The 27,325-nt window shown below is 66.7% G+C and overlaps 3 protein-coding genes across 5 annotated transcripts; 2 read left to right on the top strand and 1 right to left on the bottom strand.

Moving 5' to 3' along the window:
- The first annotated feature begins 3,461 nt into the window (after nt 1–3,461).
- WDR54 (WD repeat domain 54) lies at nt 3,462–10,024 on the top strand. The gene is made up of 9 exons (XM_082482000.1): nt 3,462–3,816; nt 4,777–4,839; nt 5,075–5,141; nt 5,549–5,605; nt 5,922–6,049; nt 7,991–8,091; nt 8,283–8,445; nt 8,639–8,713; nt 9,204–10,024. The coding sequence occupies exons 1-9, from the start codon at nt 3,592–3,594 to the stop codon at nt 9,333–9,335; spliced, it is 1,011 nt and encodes a 336-aa protein (XP_082338126.1). The 5' UTR covers nt 3,462–3,591; the 3' UTR covers nt 9,336–10,024.
- A 1,249-nt stretch (nt 10,025–11,273) lies between these two features.
- Nucleotides 11,274–17,255, bottom strand: LOC309670903 (rho-related BTB domain-containing protein 2-like). Of its 3 annotated transcripts, none has more exons than XM_082482032.1 (9): nt 16,961–17,255; nt 16,643–16,746; nt 14,504–14,689; nt 13,471–14,408; nt 12,994–13,112; nt 12,547–12,697; nt 12,213–12,301; nt 11,972–12,077; nt 11,570–11,886 (listed from the first exon to the last, which is right to left on the bottom strand). In XM_082482032.1, exons 1-9 carry the CDS (start codon nt 17,150–17,152, stop codon nt 11,717–11,719), a joined length of 2,055 nt encoding a protein of 684 aa, XP_082338158.1. In that variant the 5' UTR covers nt 17,153–17,255; the 3' UTR covers nt 11,570–11,716. The 3 variants fall into 3 exon arrangements, with proteins under 3 accessions (XP_082338157.1, XP_082338158.1, XP_082338159.1); XM_082482033.1 differs by having other exon boundaries at nt 11,762–11,886; nt 11,972–12,088; XM_082482031.1 differs by having other exon boundaries at nt 11,274–12,077.
- Nucleotides 17,256–19,858: 2,603 nt separating this feature from the next.
- On the top strand, nt 19,859–27,112 carry LOC309671434 (uncharacterized protein). Its single transcript, XM_082482668.1, has 14 exons — nt 19,859–19,970; nt 21,934–21,986; nt 22,080–22,192; nt 22,319–22,393; nt 22,934–23,074; nt 23,247–23,324; nt 23,521–23,672; nt 24,045–24,099; nt 24,197–24,271; nt 24,401–24,521; nt 24,667–25,575; nt 25,687–25,805; nt 26,237–26,294; nt 26,383–27,112. Exons 1-14 carry the CDS (start codon nt 19,885–19,887, stop codon nt 26,481–26,483), a joined length of 2,136 nt encoding a protein of 711 aa, XP_082338794.1. The 5' UTR covers nt 19,859–19,884; the 3' UTR covers nt 26,484–27,112.
- Nucleotides 27,113–27,325: the final 213 nt, after the last annotated feature.

Below are 27,325 nucleotides of genomic sequence, written 5' to 3'. Positions count from 1 at the left end.
GCCAGACAAGACTGCCTGGGCAATGGGGCCAGGGAAGGGCTTGCACTGAGCCGGGGGGCTCACCCCACACACCACTCGGGGGCTATGGGGCTGTGGGGTGGGGGGGCTGCCTTCAACACTTGCCATCGCCTGTGACCTGCCTGGCCACAATGGCCGGGAAGGGCACAGTGGGGTGAATGGGTCTCAATTCCTTCTTGGCCTCCCCCGTCTCCTCCTCCTCCTCTTCCTCCTCCTCCTCCTCGCCGTGTGCAGGGATGCAGAGCCCGCACTTCACGCTGCCACTCCATCTGACAGTCACACCGGGGGCCAGCCGAGCAGAGTCCAGCAAGGAGCCGAGCTGCCGTGGCAGGGTGCTGGGGGGCTGCGGGGACCCTGGTGGGGGCAGCTGAAGCCGTCCACCCCCATTGGCAGCCAGTCCCCGGGACAGCTGCGAGTTGCCCAGCTCCGGCCCCCGGCTGCGCCGTCGGGCACCCCTGGAACATGCCAGCAGCCCGGCCTCCGCACCCGGGTCCAGCACCTCCACCTGGGGCCTGATCCAGCGCTCAGGCCGGCGGCTAGGACACAGCCTGGGGACCCCCAGGACGGTGCCCGCGCCCTCTCGCTTGGCCCCTGTGCTGTGTAGGAGCTTCCCTGGCCGGATCGTTTCCAGGCTGGTGCAGGAGGGAGGCGGCGGCGGTGGTGGCAGCAGACTGTGGCTGCTGATCCCTGCCATGCTGCTCCCCTCCACGTCCCCGTGGGTTGAGTGTGGTGGACGCCGTCCCTGCTCCAGGTGTCCCAGCAGCTCAGCTGAGCCCTGGGGTGGGCAGGGAGCTGGTGGCCTCGCTGGGCAGAGTGGGGCTGGCTGACGCAGCGGGCGCTGGGACTGGGGAGGTTTTCCACCTGGGGACTGGGTAGTGATGACTGCGTTGTCCCACAGCAGCTCCGGGTGGGATGGCCCTGGCACAGGCAGGACGGTGACAGTGGTGGCGACCTGGCTGGGACACAGGGGCTGCACAGGGGGAGCTCCAGACTCGGCCGTCGCTGGGGGGTCCTGCCTTACGTGCTGGCACGGGGGCTGTACACCGGAGACCTGCCCAGGAAGTAGCAAAGGGGGACCTAGTGTGGGCTGAGGGTGTCAAGGTGCCCAACGGGGGTGACTTAGTGTTGGCAGTGCTGCCCCTGCAGCCCAGCACTGGCAGTGGGTGCCACCCCGACCCCCTCAGTGCGTGGGAGCTGTGTGGGTGCTGCTCCTCACCCACATGAGGTAACAGCTCAGCACTTGGCACTACGGTGAAGGGAACCATCCCAGCAATAACCAAACACCTCCCAGGGCAGTCCCAGAGAACAAGCCAGACCTCCCCCTTCTCTCCTACCCATGCGTGCTCGCCCTGCTCACCTCAGCATAGACCCCCCAGGTCTTCGAGGGGTGTTTGGGGGAGGCTGTGCCCTACTAGGGGCTGTGCAACAGCACCCAATGGACCCCCCACACTAGGACCAGGGTCTCAGTGGGTGTCCCATGGCCTCACAGCAGCCTGAGCTCAGCCCTTCGCCATGGGGTTGACTCGCACCAGTCCCACACGCAGAGGAAGGGAAAAGCTTGGCTGCTTGGGGACCACGGCATGGTTTTGTGGCTTGTCTCACCTCTCCCGGGCATGGGGACAGATGGGCACACAGGACAGGAACAGAGCCCTGCGCCCAGGAATCCACGGTGCAGGGCTCAGGCTCCTCGTCCTCCTGCCAGGCTCCGTCTCCCTCGAGGTCCGTCTCCCCCTCGTCCCGCACCAGGAAGCGCCACTGGGTGATCTGCAGGAGGGCGTCCCGCGCCTGTCCCACAGTGAAGGGCACACACTGCGGGCAGAGCCAGCACTGAGCCACCCGCTCAGCACCCTGCATCCACGGCGTTGTCCTACGCCATGGAGCGGGGGCTGTGAGGGACCCACACTCAACCCAAGTGCCCGGATCCCCCCAAAAACAGGGTCTGGGCGTGCTCACCTGCTGAGCCGCATAGGCTTTGGAGCACTCGTCCATCACACGTCCCAAGAGCTCTGCGAGGATGTCCCCGACGTCCTCATCCCTCTGCTCAGCCCTGAGCAGGGAGAGCCATTCTGCTTCGGGCAGGCGCCCGGGGACGATGTCAGCTCGGACGGTGGCAACGGTGGGCGGCCGGGACTTCTCCCCGCGTGACTTGGAGGTGGCCGCCCGCTCCCGGGGCGTCATTTTCTGCAGGGAGACATGACAGCCCTTGAAGCCCCTGCCTCTCCACACAGCACCGGCAGCCCAAGGCAGGGTAAAGCTAGAATGGCCCCAGGACCGTGCTATTCCTGGGACGGATATGACCCAGGGTTGCTCTCAGCTCAAGAGGGACCAGAGACAAGATCCCCCTTGCATGTGGCCCCGGGGAGTTTGGCTTTCCCAGGCCCCTGGCAGCAACACCGGGGTATGGGGAGAGCAGGGGGACCCTCCATGTCCCATCCCACGGCAGGGGTGTCTCTGACACGGCATCCTGGTGCTCCCCATAGTACCTCCCCATGTACCTCAGGTCTTCCCAGCACACCCTGATATACACCAGTACATCCCAATACACCCCAGTACGCCCCCATACAACCCAGCTCATCCCAGTACACTCCAGCACATCCCAATATACCCCTGCACATCCCAGCATACCCCAATGTATGTCAGCTCATCCCAGTACATGCCAACCCACCCCGATACGCCTCAGCATGCCCCAAGCCCCAGCTCATCCCAGTACACCCCAGCATGCCCCAGTACACCCCAATATGCCCCTGTACACTGCAATATGCCCCAGCACATCCCAGTACACCCCAACTAGCCACACACCCCAACACACCCCAGTGTAGTGCAGCACATCCCAGTACACCCCAGCACACCCCAGTACACCCCAGTATGCCCCAATACACCACAGCACACCCCAATATGCCCCAGTACACCCCAATACACCCCAGCACATCCCTGTACACCCCAGCATGCTCCAGCACACCCCAATACACGCCAGCAAACCCCAACTCACCACACCCCAGTACACCCCAGCTCGTCCAAATCCACCCCCGGCCCGCCCCGGGGTCCCCCCTCGCCTCCCCCGGCCACAGCCCGGTCCCCCTCGGCCGTACTCTCCCCCCCCACCCCAACCTCGGCCATCCCGCCCCGGGGCGGGAGGCGTCCCGGTCTCCACGGCAACGCTGGCCCCGCCCCCACCCCTCTCGCGCGGTGACGCCCTCGCTGCGCGCCGCTCTTGCGTCATCACGCCGCGCCGCCGTCTCCATGGCTGCGGCGGACAGCGGGTGAGCGGGGATGGTGGTGGTTTCGGGCGGGTGTCTCTGGGGGGGGGAGTCTAGGAACGGGGGGGAACCCAGGGACCGGGGAGGGACCCAGGGACGGAGGGGCCCCGGCGGGCGTACGGGGAGAGCGCTGGGGCGGGGGGCAGGCCTGGGCCTGTGCTGGAGGGGGGGGCGGTGCGCGGCCGGTGTCCCTGGAGCTGCCCCGGTGTCCCTGGAGCTGCCCCGGTGTCCCTGGAGCTGCCCCGGTGTCCCTGGAGCTGCCCCGGTGTCCCTGGAGCTGCCCCGGTGTCCCTGGAGCTGCCCCGTCCCCCGCAGGATGTACCGCAAGGAGAAGAGCATCCAGCTGAAGAGCAGCAGCGCGGCGCTGTACAACAACCTCAGCGTGCTGCGCCTGCCCGGCAGGCAGCTCGCCTGCTTCAGCGCCGTGCACGGCCCCAGCGTCAACGTGGTCAGCGCCGCCCCCGATGGGCTCGGCTTCTCCCACCGCCAGCTGCAGGCGAAGGAGGGCGGGATGGCTGTCAGCACCTCCGTCCTCACCCAGGTTAGAGGCAGCGTGCCTGCATGCCTTCTTGGGCCACGGGGTCCTCCCGTGCTGTGTTGTACAGCTCAGGCCCTGCCTGGCAGAGCCTCCCGTGCGGAGAGCACGCTGGCAGGCTCATTGGTTGCTGCCTTCTCGCTGCCAGCCTTCCAGCGGACCCACTGCCGGGAGGGCTGTGACATGCAGCAGCAGTTCAGGCAGCTCTACTCCCCTGACAGCCGAACTGGAAGCAGGGCTCCATAGCCTGGGCTATAGGCAGTGCCCTGCTGCCTCCAAAGTGGAGCCAGAACAACCCCATAAACAGCTAAACAGCTCCCAGCATCATTGTGGAGGAGATGACAGGGAGGGGTGGCTGCATGGAGCGCAGGTGCTGGGTGGAGGGAGCACAGTGCTGCCGGTGGGTTCACCAGGGTCAGTGGGAGCAGGACGGGGGTAGTGTGACAAGGGGCACCTGAGGTTTGCTGTGATATCATCTCAGTCTTTGCTTTTGCTTTCTGTGCCCCAATGAGGACGATGCTCACCTCGACAGGATGTATTGGCCTAAGCGGAGGTCTGCTCTTTAATGCCAACCTGCTCTAACCTGGGCAGATGAGACCCATTGACCACAAGGCCTAAATGGGCCAACTGCCAGCCACGGGGAGGAGGCAATGGAGCTACAGAGAGGGGAGGAAGGACCTTCCCAGCTGAGTGTGCATGGCTGTAGAGCTGCTGGGAAAGAAGCACGATCCTGCGGTGTCCTAATTACAGGGAGGGGGAAAGGGAAGGAGCCTCCTGAAAACGTTTGTGAGACCTTGGAGTGGTCCCCAAAGATGATGGGGACCCACCTCCTGTAACCCATGGTGCGAGCTGGAAACACACACGCCTCTGTGGGTGACTGCAGACTGTCCCTCCCTGGAAGGTGAGGAGGGCTTTTGCCCTGTCTTTCCCCTCCCTGGACTCCTACTGAGCTGCCTTTCCTTCCAGGCTGCTTGGTGTGTCCTGCCGTCACGGGTCCTGCTGGTGCTGACCTCTCAGAAAGGGATCCAGGTAAGGTGGTTTTCTGCTGAGGGTGAGAAGTGAAGTCACAGCGCCGGGAGGATGAGCTTGCTGTGAGGACAGCTGGGCTGCTAGGGACATGGAGGGAACCTTCTGGAGGTCCTGCTGCGCGTCCAGAGAGCTGTCATTCTCTCTTGGGGACTTCTTGGGGCAGCAGTTGAGCCTGAAGCCATAAAGGAAACTTCTCCACCCTCTTGGGCCTCACCCTGTTGCTTTCTGTCTCCAGATGTACGAGTCTGATGGTTCCATCATGGTTTATTGGCATGCACTGGACGTCACAGAGCATCCTCCAGGTAAATTGCATGGTGGAAGCACAGCAAGGAGCGCCCCAGCCCCTCTGCATGCTCTCCTTCCCTGGATGTGTGTGATTCCTCTAGTGCACCCTGGTTCTTCCTGGCCTAGAGAGGACCCCAGCAGCCTTGCTTCTGGGCCTGGTTAGGATCAAGCCAGGACAGTCCTGCACAGCAGCTTAGCAGAAGGGTCTGGAAGAGGTTATAGCATCACCCTGACTCCTCAATCCTGCCTCAACAGGGGCCTGGGGGAGCTGCAAAGGGGCTTGGAAGGGACCTAGTATGACAGCTGCGGGACTAGCCCTAAAGATGAAACTCGAACGGGCACCGTGGCACCTTATACCACTGCGCTGGTCTCCCAATTCCTGGGAGCTGCCACAGGTCATGACCAGCTGTTGGTTTCCTTTCAGCACAAGCAGTGTTTGCTCGAGGGATCGCTGCAGCTGGCGGACGCTTCATCTGTGTGGGTGAGCCAAACCTGGGAGTTTGGGGAAGGACGAGAAGGGAGAGTGGTTCTGGAGGGGATGTCACTGGGGCCCAGGGATGGTGTAATGACATGGGGTCAGCTGAAGGGGCTGGTTTGGCCTTGGAGCTGTTCTGTGGGAGTGTCTGTGCTGAACAGAGGGGCAGGTCTGCGAACAGCGTCTGTCAGGAGCAGCCCTGTGTAGGCAGCAGGTCTCGGGGGGGAACAAGGAGCCCAGCTGCAGGCGTGGCAAGAGCTGGAGGCTCACTCCCAGGATGGAGTGGGAGCCCTCTCTGATGCCTCCTCTGGTCCGTCCACAGGGACGTCCTCTGGGCTGGTACTGGTGTTTGACATTCCTCCCAAAGGGACAAACATCACAGTAAGCGAGGTCCTGGAGCAGCACCACGATGCCATAACTGACATTGCAGCGGAGGTGGGCCAGGCTCCGGTATGTATGGGGTCAGTCCTGTTGGCAGCTGCTTGGGCCAGGGGAGCTGGTGGGGTCCCTGTTGCTGGAGGGGTGAGCAATGGGGACTCCAGACATCCCCTCAGCTGTTTCAGGAACACCTCACAAGTGTCGGCTCTGGGAAACTGAGGTTTACTCAGGCCCTGGCTGTGGCTGAGCTGATCTCCCAGAGTACAGCTCCTCACCCTGGGAGCTGGTCCTCTCTGCGGCCAGCCCAGTCCCCACTGCCGGTAAGCTCTGGGGAGGCTGCGGTGTGGCCGAGCTATGCCAGGGCTGGCTGCTCTCCACTGTGCAGGAGAGCAGGTGACAGTCTCTGCCTGAGGGGTATCTCCCCTGTCAGGCTGGGATACATCTTGGAGAGGAGGTGGCTTGGGATCACCACTTCCTCAGCCCACATTCCAAAGAGTCTGTGAGCCATCCGAGTGTGGCTTAGTGGGGCATCTCAAGGCAAGGCAAACTGGAGTCAAATGTAGTTTAAAACACTGCATCTGTGCGCTGTGGTATTTCAGGGCTATTCCCTTTGATTCCCCAGCAGCTGGGAGCAGCTACCCCATCCGTTATCCCACTGTCCCATTTTCCATTGGTGTTCAGCTGGTCTCTGCCTTCTTAGCACTTTCTCCAAGTATCTCAGCTGACTGAATCTCAGTCTTGGTCACCCAGGCTCTGGGAGCACAAATACTGAAGCAGAGAGGGGCAACAAAGGTGGTGAAGGAGCTGATCCCCCACCATGCACAGCGTGGCTATGGGAGCACGGCTTGTTGCCAACCCAGAGTATCCCATGATCTGTCGGGGTGCGTGCTGGAGCACAGAAGAGCTATTGAAGCTAAAGTCCAGTTGTGGTACAAGAGCAAATGAGCAAAACTAGCCCATGCTAAAATTAAAGGTCCCACCATTAGAGCAGTGAGTTACTGCAGCAGAATCTCCCTGCAGGTTTGCAGCAAGAGGACATGTCCTGCCCATGTCTCCAGAGCCATCCCAGGGTGCTGGATGCCGGTACAGGACCCTGCTTCTCCTCCCCAAGCCAGGCCCAGGGCATTGGTGCCCAAGGGGACAAAGAAGCCAAGGGCAGAGCTGAGCCAGCATGCTAGCTGAAGGGACGAGCCTTTCCTCCTCACCAGTGGAGGGAGATAACCAACCCAAGCCATCAGCAGTAGCGCTGACCTTTCTTGTGGCAGATGAGATAGCTTCACCTGATTACAGAGCAGAGTCTGGGATCAGGATGAGTCTTCCTTCAATTCAGCTCGCTCTGGTTGACGTCTTTGCAGACCCACTAATTGGCTTCTTCATTATTGGCTGCCTCCTTCCCAACGAGGACACTTTCTTTAATTAGTCACATTTAACTTTCTCTGCGTTTGGGACTCCCCTGAACAATTAATTGCTTAGAATTCCCAATTAGCCTGGATATGGAGCTTGTTTACGTGAAAGCTGTTCTGTCATCTACCTCTGTCTGCGGTGACTGTCTTCTAATGTGCCTCTCTTGGACTTTGCACCATGGTTTGTTAAAGGCTTTTTAGCAAGCAAGAGACGAGGCCTGGCGTGTGAAATCCCAGGTGCCTGTAAGGCAAAGAGTGTCCAGACTCGGGCGCAGAGGGAGGGGATGCAGTCATTCTTCCTAGAAACTTTTTTATCCTATGTGTAATTAGCATTGCCAAACACGAACATGTTTAAACTGAAATGCCTGTGTGTGATCCCAGCCAAGCCTTGCTTGTTCACAAAATGTGTCAGCAGTTTCTATGAGCTGTTAAACTTTAAGCTTGTTCTGCTGCAGGCTCTGGCTTTGCTTCGCAGCAACTTTAGAGGCGCAGGCAACTGGGGCAGTGAGAACCTTCTGCCTGCTGTGAGTCAGCTGCTCACTGCCGGCGGCAGAGCTGGCTGCCCCACGAGTGGTGCCAGGGCGGAGGCTGACCCACCTCTGCTTCACAGGTTGGGGCTGGTGACCTGGTGACCGCCGATGACGCTGGGACCCTCTGTGTCTGGATTGCAGGAGAGGAGTTCACCCTGCTCAGCAAAATCCCAGCCTTTGGGTAAGCCCGAGGGGCAAATGGAGCAATACAGCAGGGACCCATCGGTGGGTGGTGTTGGACATTCTCAGCCAGACTGCGTCTGTGTCTCACAAGGGATGGGGGGATGGCAGGAGGGGGACACCCAGCACCAGCCCCTGGTGTGTGGGTCTGGAGCCAAGAGGAGAGGAGGTCAAACGTGCCCCTGTGTCCAGCTGCACCTGCTCTTCTGTGAAGCTGTGGAACGGGGTCGTGGCTGCCGGCTATGGAAACGGGCAGATTCGGCTGTACGAGGCGGCAACAGGCCTCCTGCGCGCTGAGGTCAATGCTCATGCTCGATGGATCTATGCGCTGGACCTGGCGCCACAGACAGGAAAGGTACGGCTGGCTGCGGTGGGGCAACCCAGCCTGTGTGCAGCATCCTGCCCCAGCATCCCACCGGCCTGGAGCGCAGCAGCCTGTGGATGGCCGGGCAGGATCTGCTCCCTTGGCCCAGCACGCGGTGCTGCCGCCCCCATGACATCCCACCAGCCTCCCGGTCCCCACAGCCTCTGTCCCGCTCCCTTTGCAGCTGCTGTCAGGCGCAGAAGACTCCTTTGTTCACGTCTGGAAGCTCAGCAGGAACCCAGACAGCGATGATGTCGAGGTGAGTCTGGGCAGCAGCAGCCCTCAGTGGGGAGCATGTGGCAAGTACACAGCACTCCAAGCTGTCACTACCCCATGGGGCCGTGGCACAGGTGCTGCTGTGTCCTGCAGCCTCCAGTGAGGCACCGTGGCCACGGAGAGGGGCTCACTGCTCAGTGGAAACGCAGCCAGGCCCAGTCTGAGATGCTGTGGGGTGGCACAGCTCTCTTCTTTCCCCCTGCTTGTGCTCCCCAGCCCTGTCCTTGACTGGCAGAGGCACAAGCTGGGAAGGCTGCTCTGTCTGACCAGTATATGGTTCTTGTGCTCCTGAAATGGCAAGCTAAAGCCATGGCCCACTGGCCTGGTCACATGCCCGCAGTCCCTGCCTGTTGTCCCAATGTAATGCTTCCACAGGTGGGGAGGGACCCGAAGCAGGTCCCTGGGCTTCTGGCTGTGGTGGGTTGTACTTTACTCAGCCTGTGCCACCATTTCGGCTCCTCTCTCCGCTGCAGATTGAGCACTGCCATGCCGAGTGTGTCACCGACACCCAGGTCTGTGGTGCCCGCTTCTGTGACCCTGAGGGAAACTCCTTTGCCGTGACCGGCTATGACCTGAGCGAGATCTTCCGCTATGGCCAGGCATAGGCTGCGAGCTGTAGGGTCTGTCCAGGGCAGTGCTGGGGCAACGCAGGGAGAGCTGGGCTACCCTGGCACCGTGGTGCATCGGCACCGAAGCACTGTAAGCAAGGGGGGGCTTCAGCACAGCCCCCCGACTTCTGCTGCATGAGGCCTGGGTAGCGGCAACACAGGGCTGTGCCCCCAGCAGGGGGGAAATCTGCATTAAGGTGGAGCTGAGCCAGGGTCCCCTCACTCCCAAAGCAAACCTGCCCTCCTCCCACCTGCCCCCCCAGCCCTTCCTGGAGATAAGGAAGTAGCAGAGGCAGTGTGGCTGGGAGCAGAACCGGCTCCCCTCTCTTCCCAGCAGCAGCTCTGGTTCAGACAGGAGAGGTTCCAGGGCAAACCTGTGTTACACGCTGCTCCGGCTGGGAGAACCTCAGGAGCCGGTTCCAGCTGGGGTGGCGATGCCTTGTGGGGTGCAGCACCCATGGAACCACCCTCCCCTGGGGCAGCAGAGTTACCTGGGAGGAGGAGAGGAGCCTCTTCTCCTCCCCAGGGAGACGTGGGGACACACGGGTCCCTGTAGGACCTTGCATCCCCCAAGGCTGGTGGCCAGATGTGTGGGGCTGCAGCTGTGCTCCTGGGCTGGAAAAGGCAGAGGCAGCTGCGCTGCAGTCGCTGCCAGGACACCCCCAGGGACAGTCCTGCAGGCCACCACCAGCGGAGCCACACTGCTGCTGTGCTGTCCCCCTGCTCTCTCCCCCCATTCTCGCCCTGTGCCCCCCCCCCCCCCCCAGCTCGATTTGACCCTATCTCCTACCCATACCAGGCTCTGGTGGAAGCAGGGGGGGCAGATGCTGTGCCTGGGCTTCCCCCAGCTCTGCCCTGCCCCCCCCCCCCCCCGCCAGCATCAGCCCCTTCCCCTGGGGCTGCCTGCCCTGGCCCTCCGGTCCTGGTCCCTTCCTGCTGCCAGGAGCCTGATGTGGCCCCAGGGACCAGCTTGGCTTCCAACTCCGCTCCCAGGGCCCTGTGGGGCCGGGGGTGCACAGAGGGCCCCAGCCCCGGTGCCGTGGGGTGAGCTCAGCCCAGGACAGGCCCTGGGGGAAGGGGAAGAGCTGTTGGCTGGAAGCTGCCCCCCCCGTCGTCCCCCCACAGCCCCTGCTGCTACTATGGGGCAAAGGCTGCAGCTGGGGATCCAGCTCCCCCTGTGCTGTCCAACCCCAAGCTGTGGGGCAGAGACCTACCTCCACATTGTCTCCCCCAGTCATATCCCCCCTCCAAAACACATCCGCCTCTATAAGCTGGGGCCCCTGCACCCTCTCAGGTAAGGGTCAGTCCCCTCATGTGCTGTCTTCCCCCCCCCGCCCGCCATTAGCTATGGGTCAGCACCCCACACTCCTGTTCCCCACCCCCATCTGCTGTGTACTCCCACCCCACCTATGATAAAAACACCTGAATGAAGCCCCACCCTGTGTCGCTCCTTCTTGCAGGGTGGGTTAAGTGCCAGGCAGGTGATGGCTGAGCACTGTGGGGTGGGGTGGAGGGAAGGACGGAGTCTGGGCCCGTTACAAAAGGCTTTATTAAAGGTTAAAACAGCTGATGCTGAGAGGCATGGGCAGCCCCACTCACAGTGCTGGGGCAGCCGGGGGTGGGGGGGGCCCGAGGGCCGGTGTGCTCATGGGGTGGGGGTAAAAAAGCGTAAAAACAGTTGTGCAGTTCAGCCCGGGGACCCCAGGACCCCCTGGGCTGGGGACAATGGCCCTCAACACCGGGACACAGCCCGTAGCCCTGGAGGGACATGTCCAAGGCACAGAGGTGAGCTGGTGGCAGGGGGGGTGGGCAGGCTTCCCTTCCCCCCCCCCAGGCAGGAGCAGCTCCTACAGCCACACAAGCACCCAGGGACCCCCATACCGCCCCCACAACCCTCCCACCCCACACCCCACTCACAGCTTGGCCACCCACCCACCCACCTCCGTCACGGGGCAGAGCGGGGGTGAAATACAGCACCAGAGAGCCCTTCCCGGGGGAGCACCCGGCATGGGGTGGGGGAGCCCCCTGGGAGGAGAAGGAGGCTGGCAGAGCCCCCTGCTCCCTGCCCACCCCCAGCCCCACAATACTGCTTGGTTAGAGGTAGCACCAGCGTTGGCCAGGGCGGAGGGAGCCCTCCCTGCCGGCATGGCACAGCATGGCTCGGCTCGGCATGGCGCAGCTCGGCATGGCCAGCCCCGCTCCTGTGCCAGGGAAAGGCACGACAGGATGGCGGGGAGGACAAGCCGTGACCCAGCGCCTGTAAACAGCCAGGGTAGGGGAGGGTGTAAACAGGCAGCGGCCAGGCGGGGAGGCAGCTCTCGGCGGGGAGAGGGGCCAAAAAGGCAGCCCCTGGCCCAGCCATGTGTGTCCCCCCCGGCTCAGGAGACATGGGGCGAGGGTCGCCAGAAGCACCACTTGCTGCGGGTGTGCTGCTTGCGCTGCAGCTGCTCCTCCCGCTCCCGCTCCTTCTTGGAGCGCAGGTACAGGTCCTCCTCCTTCAGGTACCAGACAGGCGGCCAGCGATGCCGCTCGAAGTGCGCCTGGTTCTCTGCAGGGGGGGCGGACATGGCACCGGTGTGTCATGACACCCCGACCGTGTCCCGCATCCCTGCCCTCACCCCCAAACCCAGTACCTGGGGACATGAACTTCATCTCCCGGGGGAAGCGGCGGCAGACACTGTTGTAGTTGGTGCAGATGTAGTGCAGGCACCATGCAGCCAGCTGCTGGGCGTTGTGGAACTGTGGGCAGACTGGGTGAGTGGGGCATGATGCTGGGGGGGCAGCTGCCCACATCCCGCCACCAGCAACCCCCAGGGATTTATGTGTGTCCCCCCCACACCTCCACCAGCGTCGGGGCTCTCACTGCCCGTGTACCTGCGTCATCTCCAGGTAGATGATGACCTGCTCATCGATCTCCACCCGCTGCATGAAGGCTTGCAGCAGCTCGTCCACCGCATACTGCTCTGGAGGGGGGACGGGAGGGGACATCAGTGCTGGGGGGGCTGCGCACGCTGAGGACGTGCACCCTGGCAAGCTGGGCTGCGCCCCGGGGGTAAGCCGGGTTCCTCCAGCTTTTACATAAGGATCCCGTTAATGACACACTGGGGATGCATCGATCCCTGTCCCCGCAGTGCCGTAATCGTATTGACAGGTGACGTCAATGGGGGCTGGGGTGGGGGGGGGTGGGGACACGACACCCAAGCCTCACCTGTGAGCGCCTGCAGCCGGGGCAGGCAGAGGCGGTTGGTGAGGATGAGGAGCTCCATTGCGTCCAGGTCGGGCGTGGGGGTGAAGACGCCGGTGTAGAGGAAGTCGAGGACAGCGCGCAGGCAGGCACAGTTAGTGCCGGGCAGGGAGACCTGCGGGACAGGGGGGTCTTGGGGCAGGGAGGGCCGCCACCAGCGGCAGGACAGACCCTGCACGGCCGCCGGCAGCGCCTGCCCCAGCACAGACCCCCCCCTCTTACCCCACATGGTCCCTCGCTTTCTCTCCAGCAAGAGGGAAAGGAGGACTCCGGCGTGCCAAGCCCAGGGGGTCTGAGCCAGCTGAGCAGAACTGGCACTGCCAAGGGACTCCCATCCTCCCAGTAGTGTAGTGGCACAGCCAGCAGGGACACCCCCTCCTGCCGTCCCCGTCCCTCCCCACAGCTCCTCACCTCGGCGGCGTAGCTCTCCCGGAAAGCCCCCCGGAACATGGCCATCATCCAGTCACAGCCAGCGATGAGCAGGGGCTTGTGCGCCGGCACGGCCCCGTCATCCACGCGGAAAACCACATCTGGGACAGCAAAGGGGATGGCCTCAGCGTGGGGACAGGCACCCCTTGGCCACCCCAGCCCCTGCCACAGCTGGCCCAGGGACACACACCCCCCAGGCACTGCCTGCAGCACCCCCCATGGCTGACCCAGCCCGGGGAGCGTAGCATGGCACGGGGAAGGGACGAGGGCTCTGGGACCCCAGACCACAACAGCTTCGGTGAGGGAGGGGGATCGGGGTGGCCAGGACCCTGCGTCCCTGCCAGGCACTGTGGGAGCCAGGACTCTTCACTGGAGGGGAAGGAACTGGGTGATATCCCCGGCCAGGGCAGCCCTTGACCCTCCCTCTGCCCTCTCCCCCAGCCAGGGACCCCCCCACACCTGCAAAGACGCCCTTCCCCAGGCACTCCTTGATGCGGTTGGCACGGCGGACGTGGAAGGCCTTGGTGATCTCCTGGTTCATGAAGCTCTCTTTGTTGAGCACATTGGCCACCATCATGCGCAAGTCGAAGACCTCCAGCAGCTCGGCGATGGTGGCCACCTGCATCAGGTCCCCGCGGGTCTGGTCCAGCCGCCCGGTGTAGAGGTACTCCAGCACGGCACGGAAGGGCTCTGCCTGCACCCGCCAGTCCATGCACACCACCGCCATCCGCTTCTCCCGACCTGCCACCGGGTCCGCCACCATCTCCCAGCGCATGCTGACGAAGCCACGGCCCCAGGCCGACAGGTCGCAGCTGCCACCGCCACCACCACCGGGCACCATGCCATCCCCCGTTGCTGGCCGCAGGGCATCATCACTCTGTGAAGTCCGCAGCGGAGTGCGCGCTCCCTCGGCCAGGGCCCCCCGCTCCCCGTCCAGGCTCTTGGTGCGGGTGGCTGGCTCCTTGGACACCCCCCGCGGCCCCTCCAGGGTGAAGAGGTCGTAGAACTTGGAGCAGGAGGTGGCCAGGTAGACGCGGTGGGCAAAGACCCGCTGGCCGCCCTGCAGCTGGAAGACGACGTCGGCACAGAGCGGGGTGCAGAAGAGGGCAGCGGGGCCCCAGCTGCGGCTGGCCGGCGGGTCAGGGACCTGGATGACAGGCGGCGGGGGCTTGGGGGGCAGGAAGGGGGCCTGCAGCAGCGGCCGCTGCATCTTCTTCAGGTGGGACTTCCAGAACTGGAGGTGCCGGCGGGAGATGAGGGCGGCCCGGATGGCGTTGTCGAAGACGTCCTTGATGCCAAACTGGGCCACCACGCTGGTCTCATAGTAGGGCACCCCCAGCTCCTTGGCCACCTCGTGGCCCCGCTCCGGGGGCAGGATGTCTGTGGGCTTGATGGGCCTGGGGAGGGACAGAGCAGGGCCATGTCACCACACACGGAGGGGCCCGGTCCCCCGTCCCCACCACCCCCCGCTTGCCCGGCACGGCAGCCTCACTTGGCCAAGGGGCGGCGGGCCCGGTTGACGGCCTCCAGGTCAGCGTAGCGCAGGTCCAGCTGGCACCCCACCAGCACGATGGGCGTCCGGGGGCAGAAGTGCTTGATCTCAGGGTACCACATCGTCTTCACATGGCGCAGGGAGTTGGGGTTCGCCAGCGAGAAGCAGAGCACAACCACATCTGACCTGCAGGCAGGAGGAAGAGGAGGAAGGTGAAGGCAGCCCTGCCCCAGAACGATCCGCCGTCACCCTGCGTCCCTGGGCCACCCCCTGCACCTCCCCTTGCTTGGGGAATGGCAATAGGGTCCCATTCCTGTGCAGGGACACCCATCGCTGGAGCTGGCTGCCCCCACCGTGGGATCCTGGGCTCTGCCCCACAGCCCTGGGGAGCCCCACGGCCACACACAGGAGCAGCTGGGACCAAAGAGGCAGCTGAGGGCTCTGGGTCACCATGGTTGGCCAAGCAAAGGGCTGCCCTGGCTTGGGTATGGCACAGGACCAGCATGGCACGGCACAGGGCTTGTCCTGGCCCCAGAAACACCCCGCAGAGCGCTGGAGCAGCAGCCAAGCACAAGTGGGTGCAAGGAGAAGCCCACGGAGAGCAGCTGGGTGAGCGCTGGAGTGGGTGCCAGCCCCTGGCATGGACAGGGCCGCAAGGACCCTGCCCGGCCACCCCGAGCCCTTTCCCGGCACTGGGCGTGGGGCTGTCACACTGTCACCATCATCCCAGCTCCGCGCCGGCACTGCCAGTGGCTCAGGGGAGCCTCCCCGGGCAAGGTGACAGGGGACACATGGGAGGTGCCAGCGGTGCCCAGGTCCCCACAGCCCCCGGGGCCTTATAAGGCGCCTGGGAGCAGCCACGTGGCCCCAGACCTGGTTTGTTTTTAGTCTGCGCCTTGCCGAGACGTGACCAGGAGGCGCTTTTGGAGACGAGCCCGTGTCAGGGACCAAGATAGACGCCACCCGCCGCCTCCCACGGGCCCCCGGCCAGCACGGGAGCTGCCGCTCACCCGCGGGCGATGCCGGCCAGGGCCAGGACCCAGGACCCACCACCCCACAGGGTCAGAGCCAGCAGCCCCCAGTGGGGCGGGCAGCACCGAGCACCTTGGGCACCCCAGGCTGGGGCAGACACCCCATATCCACTGGCAAGGGGTGCCCCCACCCCGCAGGGTCACGCCGGCCCCTGGCCCCGGGCAGTGCAGAGGGGAGATTAGACTGTGCCGAGCCGCGCTGGCACAGTGTGACGGGCGATAAGAGCCTGGACGTGCCAGCGGCCAGGGCAAAGGGGGGCTGTTTACAGCCCAGGGAGCTGGGAGGGGGCGCTGGGGGGCCAGTGACCGCTCAGCCACTGCCTGGGGGCTTCTCCCACTGCTGGGCCAGCAGCCACCACAGGATGTCCCAGCCCTGGGGACAGCCCTGTGGGGCCAGGCACCCCCTGCCTGGTTGAAAAGGCCCCTGGCTCTGCCCCACGGTATACAGGGCTCAACCCCTGCAGAGATGGGACCCCTGCCCAGGGTGTGCACCCCCTAACCCCCCAGGGAGGTGGGGACCTCAGCCATCCCAACCAGCACACCAGAGCCTCCCCCCTACAAACAAACAGGCACCCCCACCATGGGTGGTGCCAGTGACCCCCAGGGAAGTCACGAGCACCCAGGGGTCCCTACCCGGGGCAGGGGGCTGTCGGGGTGCACAGCCCCACTGCTGCCTGAGCTGAAGCCACAATGTCCCCAGGGTGCCGAAACAGCCCCTAGCAAGGGGGTGGGGGCACTCCCAGCCCCCCCTCTCCCCCCCAAGGGTTTGGGGTGCCAGAGCTGCTCTCTGGGCACTGGCAGGAGCCCAAGGGGACCCTTTGGCTCCACGTCCACCAGGGTGAGCAGGGCGGGGGCAGGGCCGGGGGGGTGGGGGTGCCAGTAGCAGATCAGGGTGCCAATGGTGGGTGGGGGTGCCGGTGATGGGGTTTAGGGTGCCAATGGTGGGTGGGGGTGCCAGTGACAGGGATCTGGGTGCCGGTGGCAGGTTGGGGTTCCAATGGTGGGTGGGGGTGCCGGTGACAGCGCTCGGAGTGCCGGTGGTGAGTGGGGGTGCTAGTGACGGGGCTCAGGGTGCCAGTGGCGGGGCTCGGGGCCCCCGTGGTCCCACCTGCCATAGGCGAAGCGCCGGTCCTTGTGGTGGTCCCCAAAGGTGTCCCAGAGGCGCAGGGAAACGCTGACCTCGTCCACCACATCCCGGGAGCGCTCCAGCACCTGCCCGGACAAGGAGCGCCGCCGTCACGGCCCCGGTCCCGGTCCCCCCATCCCCGGAACCCCCTCGGAGCGCCCCGCACCCACCGGCACGGCAACCCCGGTGACCCCCGGCAGGCTGCTCCGCGCCTCCCGCCCCGCCGCGTCCCCGACTCCCCCCCCCCCCCCGCTACCCCCCGACCCCTCCCCGCCCCCCGGTGCCCCCGGTGCCCCGCACCTCCTGGCAGACGCGGTACTGGTCGATGGCCCAGACGGTGGGGACGTGCGTGGCCAGCAGCTGGTACTGGCTGAGCGTGGCGTTGCAGGCGCGGGCGCAGATCAGCCGCGTCTTCCCCACCGCGTTGTCGCCCACCACCACGCACTTGATGGTCTCGACGTTGGGGCGCTCGTAGTCCACGTCCAGGTCCATCGGCGCTGGCGGGACACCGGGCACCGGCGGGACACCACCGGACACCGGGCCCCGGGCAGCGGCCCCGCACGGAGCGGCCGCGCTCAGCGCCGCCCCCCGCCCATGCCCCCGCCACCGCCGCTACCTCCGCCGCCGCCGCCCGGGCCCGTTACCCCGCCCGCCCCGCCCCGCCGCCAATCCGCGCTCGCCTCGCCGTCCCGCCCCGCCCCGCCGGCACCGCCCCGCTGCCGCCGCCGCCAATCCGCGCCCGCGCCGCCGGCCTCGCCCCGCCCCGCCCCCACCACCCCCCCGCCGCCAATCCGCGCCCGCCCTGCCGCGGCCCCGCCCGCGCGCGGACAAAGGAGCGCCGCCAGGGGGCGCCGCGCCCACGTGACCGCCCCCCACACCCCTCGCGGCTGGCCGTGCGCGGCGGCCACGCCCCTCCGGAGGGGCGGGGTCTCCGGGACTCGCCCCTCTCCCCGCGCCCCGCCCACCCGGGACGCGGAGGTGGCGGGAGGGACCGGGGCACTGGGAGCGGGGACCGGGGTGGGCAGGGACCGGCGGCACCGGGGACACCAGTGGCACCAGTGACACCAGTGGCAACCGTGACACCAACGACAGCAACGGCACCAGTGACACGAGCGACAGCAGTGATATCAGCGACACCAGTTACACCAGTGACAGCTGTAGCACCAGCGACACCAGTGGCACCAGTGGCACCAGTGACACCAGCGACAGCAGTGACAGCAGTGACATCAGCGACACCAGTTACACCAATGACAGCTGTGACACAAGCAACACCAGCGGCACCAGTGACACCGGTGACATCTGTGACACCAGCGGCACCAGTGACACCATCCGCCCCCTGCAGACCGGACTACCGGTACAGCCAGAGCCCGCCTCTCACCACAGTGACGCCAGGGACACCAGTGCACACCAGTATGAGCCACCAGCACCGGTACGCACAAGTGAAAACAGTGACATCAGAGCGCTCCAGTACATACCAGTAACACCACCAGCCTGACCAGACATGTCCCCAGCCCTGCCCCGTGTCCCCAGCACTGCCCTGTGTCCCCCAGCACTGCTCCCAGCCCCATGCCACCAACCCCCCCCCCCCCCGCCAAGGCCCAGGGCAGGAGCCGGGGGGGAGCCAGGCTGTGCCCACCGTGTGTCCCATCCTGTCCCCCCCCACACCCCCAGTGATGTTCTGCCAGGTCCTGGGTCCCTCCCTGCACCCACTGCACCAGCACTGTGTCCCCAACCCGTGCCAGCCCTGGCACACCAGCGCCTGTGGCCCGTCTCTGGGAGATCCCCCTGTCTCCAGGGAGGGTGGCGGGGTGGGGACAAGCACTGGGCAGGGGGCCATGGTGGGTGGGGGGTTTACAGAGGGTTGGTGGCTGCAGCAGATGGGTCCCCTTGCCTGGGGGGGGGACGACACACGACAGCACGTGGGACCTGGCTCTGGGCTGGGGGCGTCCCCAGGTCCCCCCTGCCCACAGATGTGGGCAGGGGGGACCTGGGGACGCCCCCAGCCCCAGGGCCCCATTTTGCAGCCACTGCAAATATTTTCCCTCTCTGGGGCTTTGGGATTTGGAGGCTGTGGTGACCAAATAAGGGAACGGGCCGAGCGCAGCTCTGCTGGGACAGGGCAGCTGGCGCCTGACAGGGAACGGGGATGGAAGACGGGACCCCCCCCACGCCAGCCCCAGCCCAGGCTGAGCATCCTGCCTCCCGGTTTGCCCGCACGGCCCTGCCGGCCATCCCGGGTGCTGCTCCCATGGGACCTGCACAGCACCTGATTCCCCGGGTGGGACCCTGTACGCAGCACACACAGGCCACTGGGACCCTGGGACCTGTGCTCACATCCCAGTTGGGACCCTGCACAGCATCCCAAATCCTGATGTGGGACGCACTTCCCAGTGCTGGATCCTGGCACAGCACCTATGTCCCAGCATGGGACCCTGCACAGCACCCACATCCTGGTGTGGGACCCACTTCCCAGTGCTGGATCCTACACAGCACCCATATCTTGGTGAGGGATGCCAGCACTGCACCCACATCCCAGCACAGGACCCTGCACAGGTCCCAGTGTGGGATCCTACACAGCACCCATGTCTCGGTGCGGGACCCTGCCCAGCACCCCAAAACCCGGTGTGGGACCCACTTCCCAGTGCTGGATCCTGGCACAGCACCCATGTCCCAGCATGGGACCCTAGAACAGTACCCACATCCCAGTGCGGGACCCTCTGGTACAGCACCCAGGAGCCATTGGGACCTGCACCCACATCCCAGTGGGACCCTGTACAGCGCCCACATCCCAGTGCAGGACCCACTTCCCAGTGCTGGATCCTGGCACAGCACCCATGTCCCAGTGTAGGACCTTGCCCTGCACCTCCGTCCCGGTGCGGGGTCCTTACCCTGCACCCATGTCCTGGTGTGGGACCCTGGGACCCGCACCCACGTCCCAGCGTAGGACCCTTCACCACACCCACATCCCGGTGCGGGACCCTGCACCCCACCCGCGTCCCAGTGGGACCCAGCTCGTCCCAGTACCGGGTGTCCCGGTTGCTCCCGGATAGCGGGGTCCCGGCCCCGGCAGCGCCCCGCCGTCCCCGCGTCCCCCCGCCCCGCCCGGCTGGCGCCGCCGCCGCCGCCCCGCGCCCCGCCCGGTGCCGCCCGGTCCCGCCCGTGGGCGGTGGGGCGGGGGCGGGGCGGGCGCAGGGGCCGCGGGGCTGCGGGTCGGCGGGCGCGGGATGGCGGCCCCGGGGCTGGAGCGGCACCGGCTGGCGCTGCTAGCGGCCAAGGAGGACGTGGGCAACCCCCGGGCCGGGACCAACTGGTGAGGCTGGGAACGGGAGTGGGTACGGGCACCGGGACCGGGAACAGGAACGGATACCGGGCGTCGGGAACGGCCATCGGGAATGGCAAAGGGCACCGGGTACCAGGCACCGGGACCGGGCATCGGAAGCGGGAACTACTACCGGGAACGGGCACCGGCACCGAGTACCGGCGCGGACAGAGCGGGCGGCGGCTCCGGGCTCAGCGGGACGCGGGCGGGGGGGGGGGGTCCGAGTCGCACCGGGTACCGGCACCGGGACTGGGGGGTCTGGGGCTCACCGGAGTCCCGGCCGGGACGCGGGGCAGGGAGTGCCGGGACAGGGGGGTACCGGGCCGGGTCCGGCGTCCCGGGACTCAGCCCCGCCCGCCGCTGAGCCCGCCGAGCCCTGCTGGGAACCGGGCTCCCCATCCCGCCCCGCCCCGCCCGGTCCTGCCGCCGCCGGGCTGGGAGCGGCGCCGCCGCCCGGGGCACGGTACGGCCCGGGGGGGGGGGTGTGTGTGTGCACCGGGGGCTGCGCCGGGGCCGCGGGCACTGCCGGGGGGAAATCAGCCGAACCCCGGCACCGGCTCCTGCTGCCGGTCCCTGGGTGGGCCGGGGGTGGGGAAGGGGCCGGGGGCACCCAGGGGTGCCGGGGGGGGTCGGGGCGCCCTGCCCGGCTGCACCCCACACCTGTAGGGGGTTGTACGGCTGTGCCCCCCACCGTCCCCGGGCCGTGCTACTGCCCCAGGGTGTGGGGGTCCCGGGACCGTCCTAAGGCCGGTGGTGGGGGTGATGGCACCGGGGCTATGCCGGTCCCCACAGCCGCTCCATTGCCTCACAGGCCTGTGGCACGCTGAGCTCAGCCCGAGGCCACTGGCCGCCCAGGCACTGCCCTCTGCCCCCTGTCCCGGCCAGCGTGCCACGGTGCCGGAGCTGGGCTGGCCCATGGCCAGGGCATGTTCCTGCCACCGGCCAGGCCTGCCGCGTGCAGCCAGTGTGCCGTGCCATGCCATGCCATGGCATGCTCACGTCGTGCCGCACTGTGCCATGCCCTGCCATGCCATGCCGTGCCATGTCATGCCTTGCTGTGCCGTGCCATGCCCTGCCTGTCCTGCTATGCCGTGCTGTGCCATGCCATGCCACACTGCACGCCTGCTCCAGGAGTCGTGCCGTGCCATGCCGTACCGTGTCCCAGCCAGCATGGAACGCAGCGTTGCCGCCACATGCACGTGTAATTGGAGCCATGCGGAGACAAAGAGGCAGCAGAGCTGGTGGGGAATGCCCAGCTGGAGCCTCTGCCAGCGAGGGGTCCCTGGTCTCCTTTCGCCCCCCCCATCCCCAGCCAAGGGGTCCCGGCACAGCCATGGGGCCGGGGCTGCTCCCTGTCCCTGGACAGGCAGGGGGAGGACAGTGGTGGTGGGGGCCAGTGGGTCTGGGTCTGCCTGGCCGGTGGGGAGGGGTCCCAGGCACCACATGCGGTGCCAGCCCGGTGCTGGGAGATGCCAGCATCGCTCCAAGGGGCTTGGACCAGGGACAGTCCCGGGGGGCCAGGGGCCAGGGGAGGCCGTGCTGCTGCGGCGCTTCCCGCGGCCCCATTGTCCCCGGGGCGGATGCTGCCGCCGGCACTTCCACGAATTCAGCCCAGGGCAGACAGCACAGGGGGGGCACAGGAGGGGGGCACAGAGGGTGCCCCAGGGCTGGCAGGTCCCCAGGCTGTCTTCCCCTTGTCCCTGCCACCAAGGTCTCCCCAGGGCAACCCCCAGCTCCCCCAGGAGAGCGACTGCCACTGGCCATGTTGCCCTTGGGGGGTGGCACACACTGGCCAGCTCTGCCCAGATCAGGTTGGTGGCCACCACCTGCCGGAGCTGGAGACATCTGAGTGGCCACGCTGCCTGTGGCGGGTGACCTTGCAGGGACGAGGGCAGCTGCCTGTGCTGCTCCACTGCCCCTCCAACCCTGACCCCTGTCCCCCCCCACCCCCCAGGGCTGTTTTTGGCTACGAGAAGAACCATGACCTCAAGCTCCTGGACTCCGGAGGTAACAGGGGAGCAATGCTGAAAGGGGGTTGCTGGGGGGGTGTGTGTCCCACTGTGCCCACCCACCCCCCCCACAACCAACCCCTCCTTGTAGCTGGGGGTCCAGATGAGCTGGCCGAAAAATTCTCCACCACCAGCATCATGTATGGGCTGTGCCGCCTCCAAGACGCCACCACCGGCACTCACCGCATTGTCCTCATCAACTGGGTGAGCGCAGGGCTTGGCCAGGGCTGGGGGGGGGGAGCTCTGAGCAGCCTACCCCTCCACTTGGGGTCCCCAAGGGACAGGGACGTGGCATTGGGTGCCAGCCTAAGCGGTATTTGCCGGCGCCAGGTTGGGGAGAAGGCACCGGAGTCCCAACGTGAGGCGTGTGCCGGGCATCTGCCCACCATCAGAGCCTTCTTTAGGGTGAGTTTATGGGGGGCACGGGGTTCCCCAAAGGGGAGGGGGAGGGGCTGGGGACTGAGCCCCATGCCCCTTCGTGTCCCCCCCATGCCCCTTCGTGTCCCCCCCCATCCCAGCCAGCACCGACCTTTGCTTGCTGCGTCGGGTGCATTCCTGGCTCTGCTGACTCAGACGCTGCCGTTCCCAGTTCCCAGCCTTGGCCGACGAGCCGGGGTTGTGGTTGGGCTCCCTGCCCTCCCCGGTCGGATCCTGCCCTTGCTTGGTGGGATTCTGGCCCCCGCTCCCACCACCCCCCCCAGCTCCCATGTCCCAGCCCACAGAGACCCAGCTGGGTCCTATATCTGGATCCGGCTCCCACATCTGGATCTGGCCCCTACATCTGGATCCGGCCCCACATCTGAAGCTGGCGAGCGCGTGCAAGGGAATGGCGCCAGGATTCCCTGGGGAGGCTGCAAATCCATCCCCGGGGGGGGGGGGGAGCGGAGCATGGGGGGGGCCCTGGGTGCTCAGAGGGGGGATGACGCCATCCCGTCTCGGCGGCAGGAGGCCAGCGTGGTGCTGAGCGCCCGCCGCACCGAGGAGGTGACGCAGGAGGGGCTGAACCGAGCACTAGCAAAACTGGCCCCTGCCGCTGCCCCCGCCATCACCAGGAGGGTGCCCCCCCCAGATGCCCAGGAGCTGGTGGTGAGTTGGGGGATCCCGGGGGGTGACATGCCCGCAGGGTTGGTGACCGGCTGAGACGTCACCTGGCGGTGTGATGGGGCTCTCGCTCACCCTTCCCAGTGCCTTCCCAGGGGTCCCTGGCTGGGGGCGACCTCGGAGGTCCTGTTGTGAGACCCCAGCTCGGTCCCCACAGGGCACCAACTACCGCAAGACCAACCCAGCGCTGGAGATCCGCCGGACCAAGCGGGACTCCTTCTGGGCTCAGGCCGAGGTGAGGGGTGCAGGGCACAGGTGGGCATGGGTGCTGAGTCCATCCCCGACGACCCCCCCGGCATTCCCGGGACCAGGGTGGCAGCTGCTGGCTGGGGCCGTGGGTGTCCCGGGGGCTGAGCCTGGAGGGGGTCCCAATGCCGAGCCCAGTGCCGAGACCGGTGAGGGTCCCGGTGCTGATCGTGGTGCGGTCGCAGCGCGAGGAGGAGCAGCGCAAGGAGGAGGAGCGGCGGCGGGCGCTGGAGGAGCGCAAGCGCTGGGAGCGGGAGCGGATGGAGGAGGAGAGGCGGGAGGCGGCTGAGCGTGAGCTCCGCTTCAGGGAGAAGGAGCGGATGATCGAGGAGCAGCGGTGAGGGTGGGGGCACGGGACGGACCCCATGAGCTCTATCCCCACATGGGTGCCCACAATGGGACCCACAGTCCCCAGCAGCCCTACACAGTGCCCCCAGCCCAATCAGCAGGGCTCTGACCATGGGTTCCCATGGTGGGACCCGCAGCCCCCTGCACCCCCACAGTGCCCCCAGTCCCATCAGTGCTCTTGCCATGGGTTCCCATGGTGGGAACCACAGCCCGCTGCACCCCCAGCTTCCCCATCCCCATGCCCCTCCCCCCCCCCCCCCATGCCACATGGCTTCAAGCACAGAGATCCACAGCAGGACCTGTGTCCCACAGCTGTGCCCCCCATATCCCCCATACCCCCTGACGCTCCTTGCCTTCATAGGAAGGAGCAGGCGCGGCTGGAGGCGGAGGAGCGGAGGAAGGAGAAGGCACGATGGGTGAGCAGGACAGCCGGGCTGGGGGTCTGGGGGGGCTACATTTCATGAGTGGGGCCACCCCAGTGTCAGGCTACTCAGCCGTGCTGTGTCCCTGCAGGAGCAGCAGCAGCGGGAGCACGAGGAGGCCATGCGGGACCGCAGCCGGCGCAGCGAGTCCATCGAGAAGGCGGCCGTGAGTGCCGGGATCCAGCGCCCCATCCTGCCCCAGGTGGCCCCGGCTGTGCCGTGGTGCCGTGTGGCTGCGCTGTGGGGCTGCATGGCCATGCCATGGCCCCACTGATGGGTTTTTGGGTGCCGGCAGGAGGCGGCTGTCCTGGTGTCCCAGCGCTCGCAGAACCCACGGGATTTCTTCCGGCAGCGGGAACGCTCGGGGTCCACCTCTGGCACCCCGCTGCCTGCCCCCCACCTTGGCACCAGGCCTGGTAGGTGCCACCATGGTGAGAGGTGACGATGCTGGGTCTGGGGGTGCGGGCGCTGCCCGTCGGGGGACGTGGGGCAGCGGTGGGTGTCACTGCCCCCCAAGGCAGGCAGGGGCAGCTACTGACCCCCCCTCTCCTTGTATCCCAGGTGCCCGGCGGCCATTCCTGCGGTACCAGCGCAGCCTGACGGAGTCGGCCTTCATCTTCCGCCGGCCGGACCCCCCACCCTCACCCGGACCCCTCAACCCTGGGGCATTCAGGGCTGCGCCCCCCCCCAGCCCCCGCCGACCCCAGCCTCCCCTTCCCACCAGCCCCACGGGGAGGGGGACCTCTCCCTGTACCCCCACTGGGACCCCCACCAGCCCTTCAGGGACAGGGACCCCTCCCTGTGCCCCCACCAGCCCCATGGGGAGAGGGCCCCCCCCTGCTGCCAGCCCCAAAGAGACAAGACCCCCTCCCTGTGCCAGCATGGGGAGCCCCCCCAGCCCTGTGGGTACAGGCGCCCCCCCTCTGGCCAGCCCCTTAGGGACAGGGTCCCCACCTCCCCGTGCCACTTGGGGACCCCCCAGCCTGGCAGGGGCAGTGTCCCCCCCCACTGTGCCTGGGACAGGGCCCCTGCCCCCTGCCAGTCCCCCCAGGATGGGGTCTCCCGCCGACCCCCCCGGGTCGGGGTCCCCTAACAGCACTTGTAGGGCAGAGCCCCTGCCCCCCCACAGCACTCCCAAGCTGGGGCCCCCCAGCAGCCCCCCTTGCCAGCCCCCACCGGGCACCGAGGAGGCCGTGACTCTGCCTCCCCCCAGCCACTCTGGCACCTCCCAGGATGAAGATGAGCCCCCCCTGGACACCTTCCCCCTCCCCAGCCCCCCAGCATGGGGGTCTCCAGGATCGCTGGTGGGGCCAGGCGAGGGAGTCCCGAGCCCCCGGGGGGGGTCCCCCCTGCCTGGGCTGACGCCTGCCCCGATGCCCCAGGCCAGGACCCCCCCGCGCAGCCCCAGCCCCCCCAGTCTGCCGCAGGATCGGGCCCTTCCCCAGCTGGCAGCCCAGGAACCACAGCCAGGTGGGTGGCTGGGACCCCTCAGCTGGCACTTGGGGGGGTCCCGGACCCCAGACCCCTGCCCAGGCACTGGGGCTGGCGTGGGGCTGAGCCTGCCTCTCCCTCTCCCCGTAGGGTCCGTGGGGCAGCCAGGGCAGGAGCCATCCTGGGGCAATTCAGGGTACAATGGCATCAGGGTCCATGAGGAGAGGGGCTGGCCAGCCCTCTGGGAGCAGGACCCGCCCCCGGGGCAGGTATGACACCAGCTGGGGTGTCATGGGGCTGGGGGGAGATATGATGGGGGAGGATGATTTCGGGAGTGGGGGCCATGGTTGGGTGGGGACAGCTGGGGGGACAAGACCAGAGGGTGGTTCTGTGGCTGGGGGGGGGGGGGGGGGTGGAGGAGATGAGATGGGGCTGAGGAGCAGGAGGGGATGGTATTGGGACCGGGTCCATGGTTGGGTAGGGGACAAGACTTGGGGGTGGTTCTGGGGCTGGGGGACATGCTGGGGCTGGCGGGGATGGGACAGGGCTGGAGGCTCAGGTTGGGGGGGACAGGGCAGGGGACAAGGCTGGGGGGGCTGGAGGCAGGGGCAGGTCCAGGCGGAGGGGCTTGGTGGTCCCCTGGGCATGGGGACAGGCGCAGCTGGGGGTCTTGGGGACCCCACAGGGCTCTGTCTTACAGGGGGATGAACCCAGTGACAGCATCCTCCTGCCACAGCCCCTGCACAAAGACAAGCCAGGTAACCCCCAACCCCCCCACCCTGGTACCCACTACCCCGCTATACCCCCCCCACAGGGCTGAGTCCCTGACCCCCTCTCTCTGCCCAGGCTTTGCCCTGCTGCTGGCCCGTGATGCCCCCCACCCGCAGCTGCCTGGGGGCACCAGCCCCCCTGCCGAGGACGAGGACCTCTCCCCACACGCTGTGTAGCCAGGGGAGACCCAGCAGCCCCTCCTGGGGGGGGGGGGGGGCACCTGTATGGAACCTCAGCTGACACTCCTGTCCACCCCGGACACCCCTGCCCCACACAACGCAGACCCTTCCCATGCCCCCCCCCCCCTCCTCCCAGCACAGCCCACCCCCCACACTCACTCTCAGCCCCGGGGCTGCGGCTGCAGCCCCTCCACAGCCCCCCTTTTGCACCCCAATAAGCAGCTTTGGGAGGCCCCACTGCCCCACTGGTGGTGGCACAGGGTGCGGGGGGCACAGACCCCCCCACCCCGGGGAGGCCAGGCCAGGGACCTCCCCACTACCCCCAGCCTCCCCCTAATCAGACACAGTGGTTGTTAAATAAATTTTTAATGCATATTAATGAGGTGGCAGCTTTGGGTCCCCAGCCCCAGGGGGGCCAGGGCTGGTCCCTGCCGGGGGGCGCTGCCCCCCCCGGAAAGGGTATTGGGTGGGGGAGCTGCAGGGGGGGCCGGGGCAGGCGGCCCCCAGGGTTAGAGGTGAGGGAAAGCAGAGCTAGAGGGGGGGGGCCCTGTGCACCCCCCCCCAGGGTTAGACCCACACCCACTGGATGTGGGGCTTTGCCCTGAGCACCCACCCTGGGGGGGACCCCAGCACCCATCTTGCAATGAAGGGGGGGGCATCAGCCCCCAGCACCCACCCTGGTGGGGAACCCTGTACCCATCTTGCAGTGGGGGGGGGGGGGGGGTGTGTCAGCATCCAGCACCCACCTTGGGTGGGGGGCAACAGCCCCCCTACCCCTTTGGCCAGTGTCAGCCCTGAGCCCACCCTGCCCCCATGCTCCCCCCCCTCCCCCACCTCCC

This window comes from Vanellus vanellus, assembly GCF_965231255.1.
Source record: "Vanellus vanellus genome assembly, chromosome: 4".
Taxonomy (NCBI): Eukaryota; Metazoa; Chordata; class Aves; order Charadriiformes; family Charadriidae; genus Vanellus; species Vanellus vanellus.
The sequence above is the reverse complement of the archived record's forward strand: the minus strand, read 5'-3'. Positions and strand labels throughout refer to the sequence as shown.